The 20,130-nt window shown below is 40.6% G+C and overlaps 2 protein-coding genes across 2 annotated transcripts in view; one reads left to right on the top strand and one right to left on the bottom strand.

Annotated features, from left to right (window-relative positions):
* The window catches only part of CHRM5 (cholinergic receptor muscarinic 5), a 116,301-nt gene extending 96,171 nt beyond the window's left edge, over positions 1 to 20,130 (top strand). The window contains exon 4 of the mRNA XM_075426099.1: positions 19,558 to 20,130. Coding sequence (XP_075282214.1) covers positions 19,558 to 19,574 — 17 coding nt within the window. The 3' untranslated portion in view covers positions 19,575 to 20,130. The remainder of the gene's footprint in view (positions 1 to 19,557) is intronic.
* On the bottom strand, positions 2,499 to 11,723 carry EMC7 (ER membrane protein complex subunit 7). The gene is made up of 5 exons (XM_075425838.1): positions 11,346 to 11,723; positions 8,198 to 8,317; positions 6,893 to 7,031; positions 6,274 to 6,354; positions 2,499 to 4,177 (listed from the first exon to the last, which is right to left on the bottom strand). The coding sequence occupies exons 1-5, from the start codon at positions 11,579 to 11,581 to the stop codon at positions 4,025 to 4,027; spliced, it is 729 nt and encodes a 242-aa protein (XP_075281953.1). The 5' UTR covers positions 11,582 to 11,723; the 3' UTR covers positions 2,499 to 4,024.

Raw genomic sequence — 20,130 nt, 5'->3', positions numbered from 1 at the left:
TGCATTGTCACTAAGGATTTACTATTATTTACATTTCATATCGGTTCTTTTCCTAAAAGAAGTACCTTTCAAATGAAACAAACAAATCACAGGAATACAAATTCACTGTCTACTAACTCAACAGCAGCAGGACTAAGGTCAAACACGATGTCTTAAAAATGAAAGCGAAATCCTTTTAGTACCTTAATGTACTGCTATCACTGTTAGCCTGTAAAAATAGGGTCCTTTTATCAAACTGTGAAATAAACTTTGCCCTCTTTGAGCTACTGATCACACACAACCTTTATGCAATTAAAGGTCCATTAACACTCAAGTGGGGATGTTTAAATAGATCTTAGTGATTTTATACACTTTTCACCAAATTGGAAAAGAATGTGTACTTTAATTGCCTAGATTGCTTTGGAAATCTTGACAGGTGGTTACTGGAGAGGGTTGAAATACATATAAAGAACCACATATAAATGCTTAATAAAGGTGCTGTTTAAGAAGATTACTTACTGGATTTTCTCCAGTAAGCTCATAGCCGTACTATTTTAGTATTTGATATTCATTATTAAATTTGTCCTTACAATTAGTTTTGTGAGACAAGCTTCTAATACTTCACACACAATAAATTGAAACAGAAATGATGAATGATTTGCACAAAGACCAACAGTTACAACAGAACCCAAGGCACTTGATTCTAGTTTTAAGTCCTCTTCACAAATACAAATATTAACCACAAGCCAGCCTTTCTCTTTGAAGCAATACACACCCCATTTACAGAGCCATTATCATCCTCACTTCGTGAAAAAGATAAAGAGCACCAACAAGTATTTTGTTTAAAACAGTTAGGTGAGATATCTATACATTAATTTTTTTTTTTAAATATATGTCCCTTATATGTGAAGAATTGAAGCATCTTTGATGAAGTACTTGATAAAATTATGTCAAACTGTTCTAAACACCTTCCAGGCAATCTTAAATGACTAATAGTTGAAACAGATTTGAGCAAAATATGTCTCCTCTCCCTTCTCCCAAGCTACCCACTCATTCAGAACACGGCTAAATGAGCTCTTAGGCTGCAAATCCTTAAGATGCAGTGAGCTGACTGTATGACTCACACTCACCGCCAGAAACAGAGAAGAGTCCCTGCTTCCAACTGCATGCCTCTGGTGCTTACTTTCTGCCAGCTCTGTATTTCTCTGATCCTTCTGTGAGAAGATTGAACTCTCTAAAACATAACAGAAATCCAGCAGAAAGATGGACAAATTTCTCTCGTTAAGTCAACAAATGGCAAAGCCCAAGAAGTACCGGAACTTGGAGTCCAAAGGCAGCAGGATTACCCAGTCCAAGCTGAGGAAGCAAGTCTTCCTCCTTCTGGCAATGAGGAAATCAGCTTGTCTACAGTCCAAGCAGATTCTGTACATCTTTAATTTCTGTTCTGAGGTATCAGCTGCTTCAGTTTACCATCTGCTTTATGTAATCTCAAGTAGCCTCACTAAAAGGCAGCTATACTTTTTTTTTGGAAAAGAGAGATGTCAGACCTAACACAGAAGAACTACTAAAAATCTGTAAGGACAAGAAATTAAAACTGAACTATGGCAAACATTTACTTTCTGCAGAAAGACAACCTTGTGTTATATCAGTAACTGCAACAGGAAAGCTATCAAATAAGCTTTGCCTAGTGGCATTTATGGTAGCCCAAGATCATGTTACAGCTTTAAGTGACCAGGGCACTCTGGCTAGAACTTCTTTTCTCACTTGACACACAAAGATTCCAGCTCTAAATTAAAAACACTTCTACAAATCACTTTACCAAAAAGGCGTCTGAAAAGGAGAGGAATAATGTGTATGATTGAGGGAGTAACAGTAGGTAAAAAGATTTTTGGGATTAAGATTGTTCAGATTAACACGTTTCTGGGGCTGGGGCAGAGTCTTCTGTTGAGGAAGGCAGTAGACTGGTACACTGCATCTGATTCTAATGCACAAAGAAACTACCTGGGCTTTGATGTATCAGTTCTAAGAATAAGAGAATGCTGAATATTCCATATGCTCTTTACAAAGTTTTATTAGGATCCTTGCAATTCCTGGCAATTATTTTGCTCTGAACGCTTGAGTTTCATTTTTTCATGTCTGAATTCTCCATTCTCCCTTAAGGACGGATCAAGACTGTGAACAGACACAATGAAGGCAGGCAGAAATATTGCTGTTCTTACCTAACAAGGAAAAATGCATCACGACGATTAACTACCGAACAAATTGTGATTAAAACAAGTTAATACAATTTAACTGCCATTCCAATTACTGTTAAACAAAAGTAACTTGTGGCTTGTTCTTTCCAGGACAGCACAGTAACAAAGCTAACTGCTCCATCTTCAAAGACCTGCTCCCTGTTTTTCCTATGAATTTTTTAGAAAGAGGAGGGTTTTTTTGGGTTGGTGTTTCTTTTTTTTAAATAAAGGCAACATGACACTCATTTCAGTATATCCTGCCAGCAAGAATATCCAAACATCCTCTTGTCTCTATTGGATATATTTTTACTTAATATACAAAACAGAAAGACCATTCAAGCCGAACAAAAAGACGACCAAAAATGTGCAGTTTACTTTGCAAAGACTGAAATTTTTCATTGTCCAAAACACACTTGTCTTCTCAAACATCTTAAAAGTTGACTTAATCCTATCAACGAGTACTTACTGTTTTGCAATTTTTATGTTTAACAGCATACTTCTAAGTATGTATTCTAAGACAATTTATAGCTCTCCTAAGTGTTTGGCAGAACAAATACATGCCTTAGAACTCATTTTGCTTCAGTTATACTTTAGGTGAATGTTAAATACCATTTTTGGAATCAGACTACATTACCCATACTGCATGGATACAGTTACCTAAGAAGTTAGCAATTCTAAAAATAGAAAACAACAGCATTTATGCTTAAAAAAAACCCCAGATTTATGGACAGTTGCTAATGGGTTGCCGTCATTTCAATTTGCAAATGTTCATCTAGTGAAAAACAATCTTCAATTTGCAAATGTTCTAGTGAAAAACAATCATTTTTTTCCACTCTTCTCTGAAGTAACTGGGGTAGCTTGAAAAAGACACTGCAGTACAGACAACAGGCATGCTCAAAGAACAAAGTTTTGTCAGTGACTTAGCATACCTAGAGACAGCCATACACTTTGGAACATAATTTAAAAGATGAATGGGATTTACCTTCCTACTATACTTTCGTTTTTTTCTTTCATTTTAGAAATTTTGTTCTGTATTTGGCCTCAAATCATACACTAAGATGAATGCACAGCAAACAAAAACCAGTAAGAACCAAAAGTGTTGCAGTGTTACATGTGATTTAGAAAGGAAAGATCCAAGATAAACATTCATCATGTTATACAGATACCTTGGATACATAACTAACTTGACAGAGCATAAAAGATTTTCTGATGCAGGATGCTTTGCTCCCCCTCCACCCCAAACTTTTAACAGAAAGTACATCAGAATAAAACCAGGCAATAAAAAGTGGAAAGTCCTTGAACTAAAGTTTACAGGCAGCAAACAATGTAAAATGATTTTATATGTAACACATGTGACAAGCTGATACAGCAAATTACTTAGTAAACCCATGACTCGATTTTGAAAGGATTTATTTCATAACTCAAAAGCAAGTATAAAACATTAAAGCCGTGTTAAGACTGAACTCCATGTCTATTATCTTTGAAATTTTTTAATACATTGTCTTACGATTAAGACATTCATTACTGTTTAGTACATAATTTATAATAATTCTCTACAGAACAATATAGTTAATTCAGTATCATCAATAACTTTATACAGATACAGTATTGAAGCCATATCTTCTTTTGCTTACTGTCAAGTACAAACCAGCTTATTTAGACTAAAAAAAGCTGCACACCACAGTTGTAGCATACCGTATTTTGTGCCTTATTAAAGTTTACAGTAGTGGCTTTTTTATCTCTCAAGACAAATAAACATGTTACCACAAAACAAACAGTTGTGCAAACTCAGGCTTAGGAGGAAGACTTAACTACCTCCTTTTTCCAGAACTACTTTTCCCTGCTTTACTGCTGCTGCTAGCAGACTTGCTGGAAGATTTTGAAGAGAAGAGTCTTGTCATGAACTCAGAGACATCCGGCAGCTCATGGTTGGAATTCAGCATGTTCATTGACTGCTCCATTTCCTGCATGCAAAGATTAGAAAACCTTAATAGCTCGTAACAATTCTGGCTGTTTCTAAGGCATCAATTCAAAGATCATTATCAGGAAGACGTAAAATTTTCCCAAACAGTGTTCTACTATATGTAGTCCTCCAGAGTACATATCGCTACATATTTTTATGCAACCACAGCCAAATGCCCAGCTACACACAGAAACATAAAACTCCCAAACTAAAAGCACTGGTGCATGGAAAAAGGTAACCATGTCTTAAGCAGTCTTACAGGACAACCACCTGATTTAAAAAAAAAAAAAAAGAAATCTTAAAGAAAAAAATGCCATTACTTATTTTCAGTATTACTCTTCTCCATTTTAAAATTTAAGCTTTTGTTTAGATTTTCATATGTGTTCTCACTAGATTTCACATACTTTTGTGTTTTCAAATTAGTATTATTTATGCTAAATCTAACAAATTTTTGCAGCTGTTTGAAGGGGTTAGATATTTTCATTGCTCTACTTTGCAACATCAAGCTATCGGTGTACAGCAGCTAAGTTTTCTTTGCTTCATGAAAGGAAGGATTTTAATATGAGACCATGTATCCAGCTAAGCTTAATGTAACTTTAGAGTTTAGCATAATGACTCTATGAGATGAATTAGTACAGATTAAAATAAACAAACAAACCCTGAAGTACTTTTAATGCATACAACAGCTGTACTGTATATCCACAATGTGATAATGCTTACAGTAATTGCCAGTTTAATGTGGGATTGTCACCTTGCTCCTCTAGTTAGTATTCAGAATGATACAGCTTTAATTGTTTTCAAGGTACAAACAAAGCAAAAGCTGTTATGGTAGCCTTTGTTACTATTGCATCTATACTACAGCTGTACTTAACGCCTCTACAACAAGCACAGTTACTAAACCATTAACTTTATATAGAAACTAGTACTGTGCTGATTCCATCAATAAAAACCACACTAACCTGAAAAAATGTAATAGAAGCTTCATGCCCTCCACAAGCAAACTGAAGTTGGATATACGCTTAAGAATTTAACACATGGTCATCTAGAGAATGCCATTACAATTGAATTCTTAAAAACTACCTTCCCCTATTCTTTAAAGGATTCTTTCAACTTAAGGTTTCTCCTGAACAAATTGTATCAGTGAGCTAGTAAGAACTAACTCATGAGAAGTTCTGATAGTTTACCATCAGAATAGCCTGTCTGTAAGCAGTGTCAGATCAGTGAAAAAAGAAGTAATTTTTTTAAAATTCAGCTTTTAAAGTTCAGCTTGGTTTGAAGAATAGGCCACAGATATCTAGCATATCTTCGTATTCTGTTTTTAATCAAAATTAAAGCCAAAAGAGCATTACATAGCTCTGATATGCTTTTTATAGCTAGTACTTAAAACAACAACAAAAGACTCAGACACCTATAAAGTACTACTGAAGACAGTGGTCATTTAGAGGAAAAGGAGTTTAAATTAACCAAACCCTCAAAAAGCAGCCACCCAAGACAGACAAGGAATACTTCTAAAAATAAGAAAAGATTTAGCAAACACCTTGAATCTCCATTTTGTCCTAGCCTTCCGCTATTCGGCATTTTGCATGATGAAAGGACAATAAATCAGATAATTTAATGACTACATTAAGACTCCATATCACATACACTATTGTGACATTAACAATCTCATAAAAACTACGTGGTTTACATGGATGGATAAGAGAACCCCACATCACACTCTTCTCAACACACCTGACACTTACTAAATGATGAACAAAACGAAGTGCCAGATTTAAACATAGTGCAGAAATACACTGGAAATTTACAGAAAAAATAGCCTTTGAGAAATTGTATTTATCACTCTAAAGAAACTCCAGAAAACAGCATTCATACCGTAATACTTTCAAAGCTGTGCCAAACGATTTAATTCTGTGTCGTGCTGTTTAACTGCAAATTCACAAGTCGGAAATATCAGAATCAGTTGTTAGAACAGCAAGACCGTATTAAGTGGATAAATGATGCCCATTTTAGAAGTCCACTTGTGTTTTTGTTACTTTTCAGTACCTTAAAATCTCATGATCTCTGCTCTCTATGTCTGCATCAATTGAACGTACTTACCCGTCTCATATCAGGATCACTGGTGTTGACAACTTTAGGCAAAAGCACAAATATCAGTAATGGAAGAACCATCATCATCACCTACACAGAAAACAGCAAGTATTTCTTCAGTTTATTTGTTGCTCCAGACATTTTTAGACACACTGACATAAAGCTTTTTAACAGCCAAATTCTAGAACTACTGCATTCTGAGTCAGTAACGCAGTAACAGTAATCCACTTGCCAGGAAAGGAACCTGATAAAGAAGTATTATGCTTTAAAGAACAGATTTCAAAGTTGGACCATTAAAGTAAATGCTTGTTATCTCTTTCAACTGTTATAATTACAATCTTGCAACATGTTGATCTCCAGGCTACAGAACAACATCACGTTGTCAAAGGAATCAGACTATGCGCTGTTTTCAGAGGACATATGTTAACAGAGCGTGTACGTAGGGGAGAAGAGGTCATAGAAAAACTTTCTATTTGTAAGAAAGTAAAAACCAAAGAAATAAAACAATCCTCTCAGAAGAGCAAAGTGTGCACATCTTTTCTCAATTATTTTATTCTCGGTATTCTGAAGAACAGCTTTATTTGGATCCTTAGCACACTTTTAGCCTTTGTGTGTTGCTCGTACATACCATAGGGTTCATGAGGAAATCTGTCCATCCCCAAGATTCTCTCTTTATGAAGTATGAAGGAGGTCCAGAAGATTTCATCTGGAGTGGGTATGGCAGCCTGACAACTTCAGAGGTTTTGATGTAATTCACGTATCTTGCTCTAATGAGCAAAATTTAAATAATGAAAAATATAAATACAAGCTTTAACAAAAAATAAAGATTATCTAATAATATTCCAAACAATTTTTTAATAATACATTACAAACAAAACTATCTGCTAGGCAGTGTCAGCTAGGCTTCACTTTTCAGAAGCTAACTTCTCCCAGCAGCATGCTTTATGAAACCAAATGATACTTTGCCTTTTTTCCATGCTAGCTACTAAGCAAGCTGAAAAACTTCATATGGAAAACAGACCTGCAGATCAGAAACATCAGAACTATTCCTTCAAAGATGACTTCTGCAAAACGTGTCACCTCGGTAACAAGCAAGAAAAGCTACAATGTGTAAAGAGAAGGTAGGGCTTTGAACAGTGTAGTGCAGCTTGAACAGTTTGCTCAGGGCAACAATTACTTATATATGAAGTTAACACTACCTTTTCCCTAAGTGCATGACTTTGTGTTTATCAATACTGAATCGCAGTCTTCAAAGTCCTTCTATAGTTCTTCACTAGTATTCTTCACCTGGGCCTAGTATTTAGATACTTCATCACTCTTCACTCATTTTTCATGATTTATGAATATTTACCCGCCTTGTGCAACTCCGGGGATGACTTCTGCCCATTGCAAGAGAAATGATTTATTCCTTCTGAATGTTTCACCAAATATTCATCCATAGAATGCCTTTCCCTCCTACGTTATGACTATGCATTTTCTTCAAAACTTTTTGATATTTTCAAGTAGATCTTATCTAACATACCCGTTATCCACACGCTGTTTCCTAAGAATTCCAGTATTATTTTTAAGGCAGAATTTCCCTCAGAAAAGACCAGTTTACATCTTCCTGGTGTATCACATTTTTTTCATGCCTAGATTTTTTTCATGTCTAGATTTTATTTCAGGACAGCTGCATAAGAAAATAACAAAAGCAAACTAATAGAAGGACTCTTTTTATCTATCTCCTCTTATTTAAGGCCATTAATATGAAAGTAATAAAGAAATCAGACTTTGTCTTTTAGGAAATGTGCTCCTAGAACTGATGTTAAAAGAAGCTGAAACGTAGGGTCTGAAACGGAACATGAGATCTACAGTACTGTTTAGATTGCTTCCTATACTGTGCTGCCAGGCATACTTAATAGATTAATACAGAAGCAAATCAGGAATGGCTCACCTCATTTTGCCTTTTGAAGTTATGTCAACTCGCACGGGCTCAAATTTATGAGCAGGTGATATAACTTCCACTACATAAGATCCTGAAGGAACATCATGAACCACAAAACTTCCATCTGTCCTGAAAAAACAGTAAATTCCACTACATTTCAATATGCTCCAGTACACAAGACAGGGTGCTTTATTTTTTTTAACAAAGAAACTGCAATAGTATCATTTTCTATTATAAATCTTACCATAACAACAATGACCAAAATGAAAAATTAAATCGCTCTGCACTCATAAGTATCAAGCCCCTTAAGGTCACCAATTTTTGCCACAACAGCACCAGAAATTACCAGTTATGTTAAAGATTTTCTCATGCCATCAAGCTATCGTGTTGCTGGAGGAATAATTTAACAGCCTAAACAAAATTTGACATGGTTAGATTTGATGTATTCAAATAATGGCAGAATCGACTTACACCTTCCTTCCTCCTTCCAAAATAGACACAATGAAGTTTACTTTGCTTCAATACTTCTGCTGGAAGCAAAAAAACCAAAAATTTGTGTCCTGCGTAGTGTGGGTAGATATTTGAGATGACTTGCAACACACAAAAATTGCAGTTTGTGCCTTCACTGTAAAACAAAGGTTTTTAATTGCTCCCCTTAGGACTAGCCCACGCTGGAAAGCTCTGAACATGTACACAGAAGGGATTTTTAGACAGACTACTTTTAAATACAGTGAAATATTAGTACAAGTATACTTGAAAGCTTCAGCACCAGTTGGCATTAAAGTACAGAAGCTTGTAGTTTTCCTATGTGCCTCCAGAAGTTTCCAGGCAGAGAAACTTAGTGTTCTCTATCCTTCTAAAAATTACTATGAATGATATCTCTCCTAAAAATAAGGCTCAAAGTTAACACAAAAAAAAGTTGTTCAAAAGGGGAAAAAAAGTAGCAAAACCTGAAACATTAGAAACTTGCATCAGGAAAACAAATAAACGAACCCTCTTAGAAGTGAGCCCTCAAAAAAAAATTTTGTTCTTACATCCTTTACACAAGTTCTCTCTTTCAAAGACGCACACCACTTAAGGATCTTCCCGCCACGAAGAGAGAAGCGTATAAACAGTACTGTCTAGCTGGGTTTCATTAATACTTTATGTGATGATTTGAAACCCTACCATTGTTTACATCATCTTCTATTGCAACTGCTAGGAGGATGTTTCCTTTTCTTTTTTCATTATTTACAGTATTATTTTGACAAATTTCAATTATAGCCTTTTCTAAAGATTTATTTCTATGACAAAGCAAATTCTCATTTCATATACTGGTAACCAATACTGCCTTTTTAAAGGAAAAAAAGTTTCATTTTTATTACAGTGGGGAAACTAATCAGATCTATAAAAACGTTTGTACTAGAGAACGACTCTTGAAATACTCAAAGAGCAACTCTGCTATGTCAAATAACTATTTTCCCCTTTTAGATAACTGGAATATCATCCATGTAATATATAATCAAAACCTGCCTGAGAGATGGTGACAAATATATCTTCTGATATACCAAATACATTTAAATTTATCACTGAAAGTGAGGATCTTTCTCCCGAGTCTGAAGTACCACTGTTAAGAAAACTGTTCTTTGTCTCCTAACACAGTCCATACTAGAAGTATGCTGCTATCCAGTACTGTGCTCATTACAAGCAACAAAAAAAATCCCAACTGACATTAAATCATTTTTGCTAAAATGTACCATGCTTATGGCAGCGCAACATCTACAAATAACTTTAGCAAGCTGAATAACTTATACAATATTAATTGCCTGGCTTTAAGTTATACCAATATAATTTGATATGTCTATAAATAGACATACCAAATGAATGTAACCAATAGAGCTTGATCTCTAGGTTACACTGACATAAATATGGTATGCACTCAGCTAAGACTATTTCCTCGTATTTCAGACAATTCAACTTCCAATCCAGCATTTGGAAACTTACCAACTCTGTGGTATTTATCAAATCAGCTCCTAAATATCACGTCAGGCTCCCACAACTGGGTTGTACTGGCTTATCAAGTGCTACACTGACAAGATTCTGCAAGTTTTGCAGAGTAAAATCTGTTGTGTTAACCTATCGACAGTTCCCAGAGTCAAAATTCAGTTCAACTTTTACTGCAGAGGGAATAATCAAAAACGATTGGTATTTATGATGGTGTACCTTAACTCCATATAAACTTTCTCACTTCAATATGTAATTTTAAAAAAATGTATTATACTGTATTAAAAATAATAAAAAAGATTTTAGAATTAGCTTCTGCTCTTGAAACTATGAGATTAATTCCATACTCAATTCTGAGGACATTTTCTGTTTCTTAATATCTCTAGATCCTTTGCTGATCTGAATATAGCCACTAACACCCAAGACCAAATAAGCTAATATGATTCTTTACAGCTTCCAAACACATTTGCATGATCTTGTGTAAAGGAATAAAGCCATACCCCTTGAAATCGTGTTCACTGGTACAGTGAAACAGTTTTTCAGAGGTACTGTAACACATAATTACAACTGTAACCTTCTGCCACAAGCACTTCTCCAGAACGTGTAAGTTCTTAGCTAAGGACAGGGTCTTACAAACGAAGTGACAGAATCTGCACCCACAAAAGCTGAGAACAAACGCTGTACTCCAGAATTTAAAGCAAACTTTTTTTTTTTTTTTTTTTATCTAAAACTCCGTTCCTATTTTCTGCTCGCTAAAATGCCAGTAGCCCGAGTCCTCAGCTTGGCTGGCTACTCCCGCAGGAGGCTGGGGCCAACACCTACGGCAGCACAGGTTCCCACAGCAGGCCGGGCCGTTTCCAGTGCCTCGCAAGGCAAGGTGCCAGCGCACCGACGAAGCCCAGGTCAGAGGCGAGACGCCGACCGCCACAGCTGCGCGCCGCTAACCGGGACAGGGCCGCCCGCTCGCAGGGAGCCGCTCCGCCCTGCCGCAGCCGGCCGCCATCTTACGGCCGCGGCGGGGACGCTGCGCCCGCCGGCGGCGCTGGGGAGGGAGGAGGGGGAGGAGATCTCCGAGCGGCGACCCCGGCGCGGGGCGACTCCGGCCCAAGGCCGGCGCGGGACGCCTCCGCCCCGCCGGGCTCAAGCCCCCCCGCCCCGCCCGCCCGCCGCTCACTTCAAGAAGCCGACGTGCTCCTCCCCGTCCACCAGCACCCGGGCCCCCGCGATCCAGTCCTGCGGCTTCACCCCGGGCACCACGGCCCGGCCCTCGATCTTAAACCGCTCCCCGGGGCCCGCGCCGCCCGCCGACTCCGCTGTCCCGACCGCCTCCGAGCCCCAGGCGCCGTCGGGCAGCGGCGACGCCAGAAGCCAGAGCAGAGCCAGGCAGCAGGCCCCGCTCCGCGCCGCCATCGCGCCGCCGCCGCCTCCTCCTCCGCCGCCAGACGGCGGCTATCGCCTTCGCCTATGCGCTCAGCGCGAGCCGGCGCAGAAAGCCGGACCTCAAGCTTGCTGCGCGCGTTCACCAGGCAGGCGGAAAGGGCTCTGTTGTCGTACGCATGCGCAGCTGAGAGCGCGGCGCTCCGTCCGGCGACGTACGGCGCGTTGGCCAATAGGGGCGAGGGCGTGTGGCGAGGCGGAGGTGCTGCGGTGTCGTCCGTCGGTGAGGCGCCGCAGTGGGGACGGCCGCCATTGCTCCCCCCGTGGCTCTGCCGGGCCCCTCGCCTCGGCTCGCTACACCGCGGGGGTACCTGGCCGCCCCCCGGGGTGCGGGGAGGCCCCTCACCGCGGGTCACCTCCGCCTCCCCGGGGCTGCAGGACTGGCTGTCGGGCGGCTGTCGGGCACCCCTCAGGCCTTGCAGCTGGCGCTCCTGGGCCCCGACAGCAGCGCAGTTGCTGAAAGCGCTCGGCGGAGCTCGCTGTGGCCATGCGGCACGGGTGGCTTGCAGCCTGGGCAGTTGTCCCCGTAAAGAGTCTTTCAACAGTTCGCTTATTCCGAGACGAGGAGTGGAGCGCGGGTTTTGGGAGGGCGGGGAGGGCTCCTCTGCTTTTCACTTCGTACGTTAAAAGGAAGGATAAAGAGAATTGGCCGCTTAAAATGAGGAAGGACGCAAATGCAAACCTGAAGAACATAAATGTGCACGAAGTAGATGTATCTTCCTTGGTAAGAGGCGGATCCATTTAGAATCAAGACATTTTAGTTTGAAGTTAAATCCTAACAGCTACCATACAAAGAGAAATAGTCAAGCTTTTTCTAGGAAAAAGTTACAAAAAAGCTTAGAAAATAAAAAAAAAAAATTTGGTCATTAAATCAGGGCTTGAAGTGTCTTAAGCAATGATTTATAGTGCTGCAGCTTGTTTCCGATTAATAACTACAACTTGTTCCCAGTACAATAGCATGAAAAGCTGTTACTTAGTGGGCAGGCACAGAGTTACAGGAGAAACCAGGAGGGCTGTAATACCTTCCCTGTCTATTTGTCCTTTGCGCAGCATGTCCTGTTGTGTCATCGGTATTCATTGTCACATTGTGGCTACACTTGCTTACTTATGTCAGAGTTAATTACTGAACACATGGAAAACTTTTAATTATTAAGCCTGATTATGTTAGAGATTAAGAATCTGGTCATCAGCTGATGCTCAATAAAAACACTATACTCGGCATGATCTTGAAAGCGTATGTCGCCTCATGTGCGTGGGATAACACGAATTATTTCTCTGGTAGCATTTTTGAGATATCTCTAGTTTGGAGACAACCAGGAAGACAACGTATATGATCAATGTGGTTCTTCTGTCACAAGCTCAGAAAAGCAAGAAACTCCAGTAGTTTTGGGGGTGGAAACCTAAGAATGCTAGAACTGAAGAGTGTTAGAGAGTAGCTTCTCTCAATTAAATAACTTTGAGCATCACTTTTTGCAGTTTTTGTTAATGAACTAGATACTTACCAATAGAATCACTAAACAGTAGGATTTATGTTAAAGCCAGAGACACAATGCTGTTTCCAGTATAACACCACAGAAAGACATAGTCTTCTTAGTGACATCTCATGTTATTAGTTTTCATATGCAGTTAGTATAAAAATGCTCCAATTTTGTAAATATCCTCAAGGAACCATAGTAGGATGGTGTCAGACCACACAGAATGGTCTTACCTTCCGGTTTTAAGGATTTCCTCAACCAAAGAATTTATTTTTATATGCTAGATAACACAGTTACTTGATCAAAACCTTGGACCTCAGGAGGGCTAACTTTGGCCTCTTCAAGGAGCTACTGGGAGGAATCCCATGGGCCAGGGCTCTCGAAGGCAGGGGGGTCCAAGAGTGCTTGGTCGCTGTTTAAATGTCACTTCCTCCACGCTCATGAGTGGTGCATCCCCCTGAGAAAGAAATTGAGCAAAGGAGGCAGGAGACCTGCATGGTTAAACAAGGAGCTTCTAGCGGAGATCAGGTGGAAGAGAAAGGTGCATGGAACGTGGAAAGAGGGACAGGCCACTTGGGGAGAATACAGGAATGTGGTCAGAGCATGCAGGGATGCAACGAGGAAGGCCAATGTCACTCCAATCTTCAAAAAGGGCAAGAAGGAGGACCCAGGGAACTACAGGCCGGTCAGCCTCACCTCCATCCTGGGAAAGGTGATGGAGGAGCTTATCCTGGAAGTCATCATCAAGCAAGTGGAGGAAAAGAAGGTTATCAGGAGTAGTCAACATGGATTCACCAAGGGGAAATCATGCTTGACCAATCTGATAGCTTTCTACAATGGCATGACTGGCTGGGTAGATGAGGGGAGAGCAGTGGATGTTGTCTACCTAGACTTCAGCAAGACTTTCGACAGTGTCTCCCATATCCTCCTAGAGAAGCTCAGGAAGTGTGGGCTGGATGAGTGGTCAGTGAGATGGACTGAGAACTGGCTGAATGGCAGAACTCAGAGGGTTGTCATCAGCGGCACAGAGTCTAGTTGGAGGCCTGTAACTAGTGGTGTCCCCCAAGCGTCAGTACTCGGCCCAGTCTTTTTCAACTTCTTCATCAACGACCTTGATGAAGAGTTAGAGTGTACCTTCAACAAGTTTGCTGATGATACAAAACTGGAAGGTGTGGTTGATGCACCAGCAGGCTGTGCTGCCATTCAGTGAGACCTGAACAGGCTGGACAGTTGGGCAGAGAGGAACCTGATGAGATTCAGCAAGGGCAAGTGCAGGGTCCTGCACCCGGGGAGGAACAACCCCATGCATCAGTACAGGCTTGGGGCGGACCTGCTGGAGAGCAGCTCTGCGGAGAGGGACCTGGGAGTGCTGGTGGACGACAAGTTGACCATGAGCCAGCAGTGTGCCCTGGCTGCCAAGAAGGCCAATGGGATCCTGTGATGCATCAGGAGGAGTGTGGCCAGCAGGTCAAGGGAGGTTCTCCTTCCCCTCTACTCTGCCCTAGTGAGGCCTCATCTGGAGTACTGTGTCCAGTTCTGGGCTCCCCACTTCAAGAAAGATGAGGAGCTACTGGAGAGAGTCCAGCGGAGGGCTACGAGGATGGTGAGGGGACTGGAGCATCTCTGCTCAGCAGAGGCTGAGGGAGCTGGGCTTGTTCAGCCTGAAGAAGAGAAGGCTGAGAGGGGACCTAATAAATGCTTATAAATATCTCAAGGGTGGGTGTCAGGAGGATGGGGCCAGACTCTTTTTTCAGTGGTGCTCAGCGACAGGACAAGGGGCAATGGGCACAAACCGAAGCATAGGAAGTTTCAGGTGAACATGAGGAAGAACTTCTTCCCTCTGAGGGTGACGGAGCACTAGAACAGGCTGCCCAGGGAGGTTGTGGAGTCTCCTTCTCTGGAGATATTCAAGACCCACCTGGACAAGGTCCTGTGCAGCCTGCTGTAGGTGACCCTGCTTTGGCAGGGGGGTTGGACTAGATGACCCACAGAGGTCCCTTCCAAACCCTACCATTCTGTGATTACTTCTGAACCCAAAGAAAAGAAAGCCTCATTTTTTTCTTTCATATTCTAATCCAAGAAGCATCTCTCTCCGAATCATCCTGCTAACACACTGACAAGTTACTTACACAGCCTCTTAGTTAGAATCCCATCCTCATGTAGAAACCCCAACTGTCAGTGCAGCTTTCATTGCAGAAGCATATCTTTATTTTTATATATGCAAAGTTTGTAATACCTGTATTGGCACGCAACCAACTATTTTAATGTTAGGTAAACAGTCCTTTCTCCTCCCACTGTGTGACTTCTTTACATATTAATAGCTCTATTTCATACAAACATAAATTGGTTACCATATTTTTAAGCGTACACAACTGAGAAAATAATTTGGTTGATTACTGCCTTTTCAATTAAGACTAGGTGTAATAGCATCTCATTTGAGTGGAGTGCACAATGCTATTTGTGAGTTTTGGTATCATGCTGTGAGTGTTTGACTTCTACATAAAAAGAACGAAACCCAAAAGAAAAGTACAAATGGAAACAAAGAAATAAAAATGTCCAGGTATAAATTTATGAAAATATAAACAAATATAATCAACTAGTCATTTTCCTAGTAGACCATCTGGGAGATGGTACCTGCTTTTTTCTGGAATGAATTTCACTATTAGCAACATTGTGTCTGCAGCCTGAAGTTAAGTGAATCCCTGATCAAAAAAGACAGACAGAACTGCCAAGCAACAGTTTCAGCTCAGTTGAAACAACTCAACAATTCCATCAACCTTACAAAAGTGCAATCAAGGATGACCTCCATGTCTTATAACTGTTTCTTCACTGATGGATCCACTCCCTGAGTAACAGCATGTAGAAACTGGCAAGTTTCGGAAAAGTACTACGCTGCTCACAAGCGAATTCTCAGTTTTGTCTGAGTTACTTCAGCCAGCTGTCGCTAATGCTACAGAACTGTCAGCCAGATGGATGAGAGCTGACCGTCCCGAATGGGCTGAACAAAGAAGAGGTCTAGGCTAATGTGGTGCCATCACACTGATAACGCTGAAATCCATGTCTCCAGATTCTTGTCGCTTTTGGTTTCATGTACAAACCTAAAAAGCAGAGGAGACCCATTAAGTCCCTCTGAGCTCTCCAAATGCAACATCAAAATCCACGAGCATCATAGCTGTTTGACAGAGAATCACGTTGTCTATGGTATTGGTGAATACTCTTAAGTAGTGATAGAGTTTTTTTTTCTCCCCTGCGGGTAAAGGGAATTTACAAAAATGTAGCAGAACTTATTTTTATGCTGAATCCTTTTCACAGTCTGCGCACTAGCCCAACTTGCTATATACATTTTTTTTTTTTTTTGCTTATAGTTCACCACTAGTAAAGCATTTTCATACACTTTAATTCACCTTTGAACATAGTGCAATTGCTCTGAAAGCTTTCTATAAAGCTGATAGCACTTTGGCTAGTATTTAAACATTTTGCTTTTGAAAAGGTACACGATCCTGTTATTGATACTGGTTTACGTGAATACACTGGACCACAAGCAACAGCAGCCCACAGTCTGTTTTGTGTGCGATTCAGACAGCTACATGCAGAGCTGTTGGCTTTCAGCAGACAAGCAGGGAGCAGCCTCAGCCACCTGCCTCTATCTTACGGCAGTCGCTGAGCCAGCCCCCAGTCCAGGCACACAGGCAACACCCAGTGCACCAGGGCAGCAACACTGGCTCCCAAATGTCCAGTGCAAGCAAAGGCACAGACAGCTGACACAAAGAATAAAGAAGAATTAGATGTGCATTGGAATAATCATACTTTTTTTTTTTCTTAAACTAATCAGAGGTGAGGAGAGATCAAAATGCCTACACAAGCACACAGATCTTAAGACTACATAAAATGCAGATAGAAGAATTCAGCATAAAGGGACTGTGAAAGGCCACAGCCAGTTAACTCGTTTACTGAGCGCTCTCCTTCACAAGGAGCTTTACTACCATTAAGCACAGAATTAACAAAAATCGTGCAGCATTGTTTCCTTCAGCACTTTTTTGCCTGAATAAATTTATCATGGCATGGAATCGTGGTGCCATCTACTGGCAATTTCCAGTGCTACACTAGAAACGTTTACTTGAGAACAGAGACAGTAAAAGGTCAGGATTGCAGCCTGGATTCAGTGACAGCCTTTGTACTCTCCTGAATGTAGGATGCCCTGGGAGGGTCCTGCTTCTGGCTTGGGGCAGGAAGGTATGCAGGCCACCATCTTGACTTGCTCCAGAATACCACTGTGCTTCCAAACGATCACCCGTCAGCATTCCAGATTATTGCCCTGCACTCCAACAGACTGTTGCATGTTGGGGCACGAAATACCCTAATCACCTGTAAACTCAGTAACTGTCAGAATAATCCCTGCACCTCCAACGCATCCATCCCCACAGCATGGAGTCAAAACGTACAATTGAAGACTTCTCCATTCCAGAGAGCTAACCTTTATCTACCCCTTTGTTTGCTTTCACCTCAAGTTGACTGGACAAACTTCATTGGAAATTGTTGAGATTCAGATGCTTTCCCCAAGGTTTTGCTGTATGCTGAGAGCATCCATCAACAGCTGAATCATGAAACAGGTTTCTTGTACCCTGACACTCTGCATTATCAATTCCCACACTGTAGAGCTTCGTGAAGAAGCCTATTTGCCTTTTCCTTAAAGATGCTTCCTTAAAGGCAGACAGACACTGGAAGATCCAGTGTTCCAGTACCCAGGATTGTCCTACCTTCAGTCATACTTGATACTTCTCTTTCAGGCTTGCCTTACTTCCATTTTCCACCTTCAACTTCAAGACTTTTTTCAGGAATGAATTGTTTCCACCTTTCTGATAATATATGTCCAGAAACATAAACACGATACTACTTCAGTACACTCTTCATAGGAGTTAGCAAATGCTGACATTGAGATTGCCAGATGGTAGCCCGTTTTGTCTGGTGGCAATTGACTGAACTCATATTTCATCATTTCGTGGAGGAAACTTTATTATTAGTTTAAGTGCATGAAAAAGGAGAATAATTCTCCTGCTGTAAAAATTTCCAGACTGCCCTCTTGCAAGCCGGGTGTAACATGATGGTAACCTGGAAGCTGGCTTTACAGTACTTTGACTTGCAGTCCTCATCCGCTCCTGTTCACTGTAAGAATTGTCCCTACATCTCTGTTAAGCAGAAATTGCGCTTAAACAATGCAAGCAGCATGTTTAAGAACTACAGCATCCATTAATCTGACTATGTAAGAAGCAATGCCACACAGAACGATGCTACACACGTCCTCAGATTCCTATGTTGTTGTCTGTACGGACACCATGTGTAATCACTCACGTAAGGCTAGAATGACACATCACTGTGACATGTAGTTTCCAAAAATACAAGCAGTTTAAAACCCTTATTTCCTGGTACGCAGTCTAAATGCTGTGGGGTTTTTTTACATCTAGATACTACTTCGATCATGCCACAAGGTGGCCTCCAGATTATACAGCGCTATTGCATCCTTTACAGAATGACACATGGAAGTATTTTTTTTGCTTTACTGCCGTACTGGTAATAGACCACCACAAAACAACCTTCCGTTCTTTGTATTTCGAGCTCAACAAGAAGTTCACAGGCTGTGTAGAATTGGTTCGCATCAGTCAGAGCAACACACAGCGGCTGCTGTAGGATCTTCTACCAGAGAGAATCCTCTTCAGAAACCAAGTGACATGTTCCCAGTCAGAGCAGGTCTGCAAGCTGTCTGCTCTGCAGAGTCTGGGAAATCCTGTGTCCGACATGCAAAGGGCTGCTGCAATTCAGACAGCCTTAAGGAGTTGCTTAAGTTATGCTATAGTTGGCTTCTATGCTAGGAGAAACTGAAGAAAGAAAGGCCAGAAGTGGCACAGTCCAACTCCTGGATGGAAGTTTAGGCACTTCCTGCCCATCATGAAACCGTATGCTGGTTTTCAAGGGGGCAATTGCCCAAAGGCCACTAAAGATTGTTTTGCAGCATTTCCAAGGCCACCTTTCTTTGTTTTTTTTTTTTTTTTTTTTTTTGGGGGGGGGGTGTCTATCTTGCACAATTTATAGAGGGAATTTTAAGTATAACAGTGCAATTGTAATTGGAGCACCATTTTCTAGATGATAAACATTCTCTTTGGTGTATTAAGTATGTTGCTACAAAAACTTTTACAGTGTGTACTGTTAACAAACCTGGATTCAAACTAAATATGAAGGTAGTAAAACCTGTGCACTTCTATTTTTTGAGAAAGCAAAAGAAACAAAGCTGCACCTTCAACTCATTCTCTCACTTATAGAAAAATTACAGTGGCTCTGAATTTAGTTGACTATTTCTTGGTCTCAGAAATGAAGAAATGTTTCTGTGGTGCTTTGTTTTTTTTCTGAAGCTATAGGTACTCCTACTTGCTTGTCATCTTCAGCAGTAGCTATAGAAACTTTTTTTTTTTTTTTTTTTAGAACAAGCACATTCTTGAGAAGCTGAGAACTGCAACTCTCCTTGGCTTTTAGTTCCTCTGTACATACCTTCCTTGTACAAGACTGGCATTCGATATCTATAACCTCACATGTGCACAGCTGATACCTGAGGGAGTTTACCAGCTGCTGCTTCTTTGAAATTCAACACTTGGAAGAATAACTGCTGATAGCTTTTTTCCTATTGTCTTGTTTCACTGTATTTGCCTGTGATTCTTCTGTAACTATTTTCAAGCTATTATTTAAATAAGTAGCTCTTGTTCTTCTACCCTTAAATATTTGCCTTGTTTATCTGAATGAAATAATTTGGATTTGCATTACACCTCTGTTACACTGTAAGAAAGCTAAATATGAATCCTGTTTTTATGTTTAATGTGCAGTATTATTTGTGTGGGCTTTTATGCTGAATCATCAGACTGCGCAAGTGAAGACTTGCCTTGATCAGCCTGAGTTAGTACATCAGAGAACTGCTCAACTGAGCCACTGTGGTGAATGGCACACATTAGCTATCATTAATCAATGGCAAACAAGCTAATTTTCTGTGTCTTCTTACATTGC

Source organism: Opisthocomus hoazin, chromosome 7, assembly GCF_030867145.1.
Source record: "Opisthocomus hoazin isolate bOpiHoa1 chromosome 7, bOpiHoa1.hap1, whole genome shotgun sequence".
NCBI lineage: Eukaryota > Metazoa > Chordata > Aves > Opisthocomiformes > Opisthocomidae > Opisthocomus > Opisthocomus hoazin.
The sequence above is the reverse complement of the archived record's forward strand: the minus strand, read 5'-3'. Positions and strand labels throughout refer to the sequence as shown.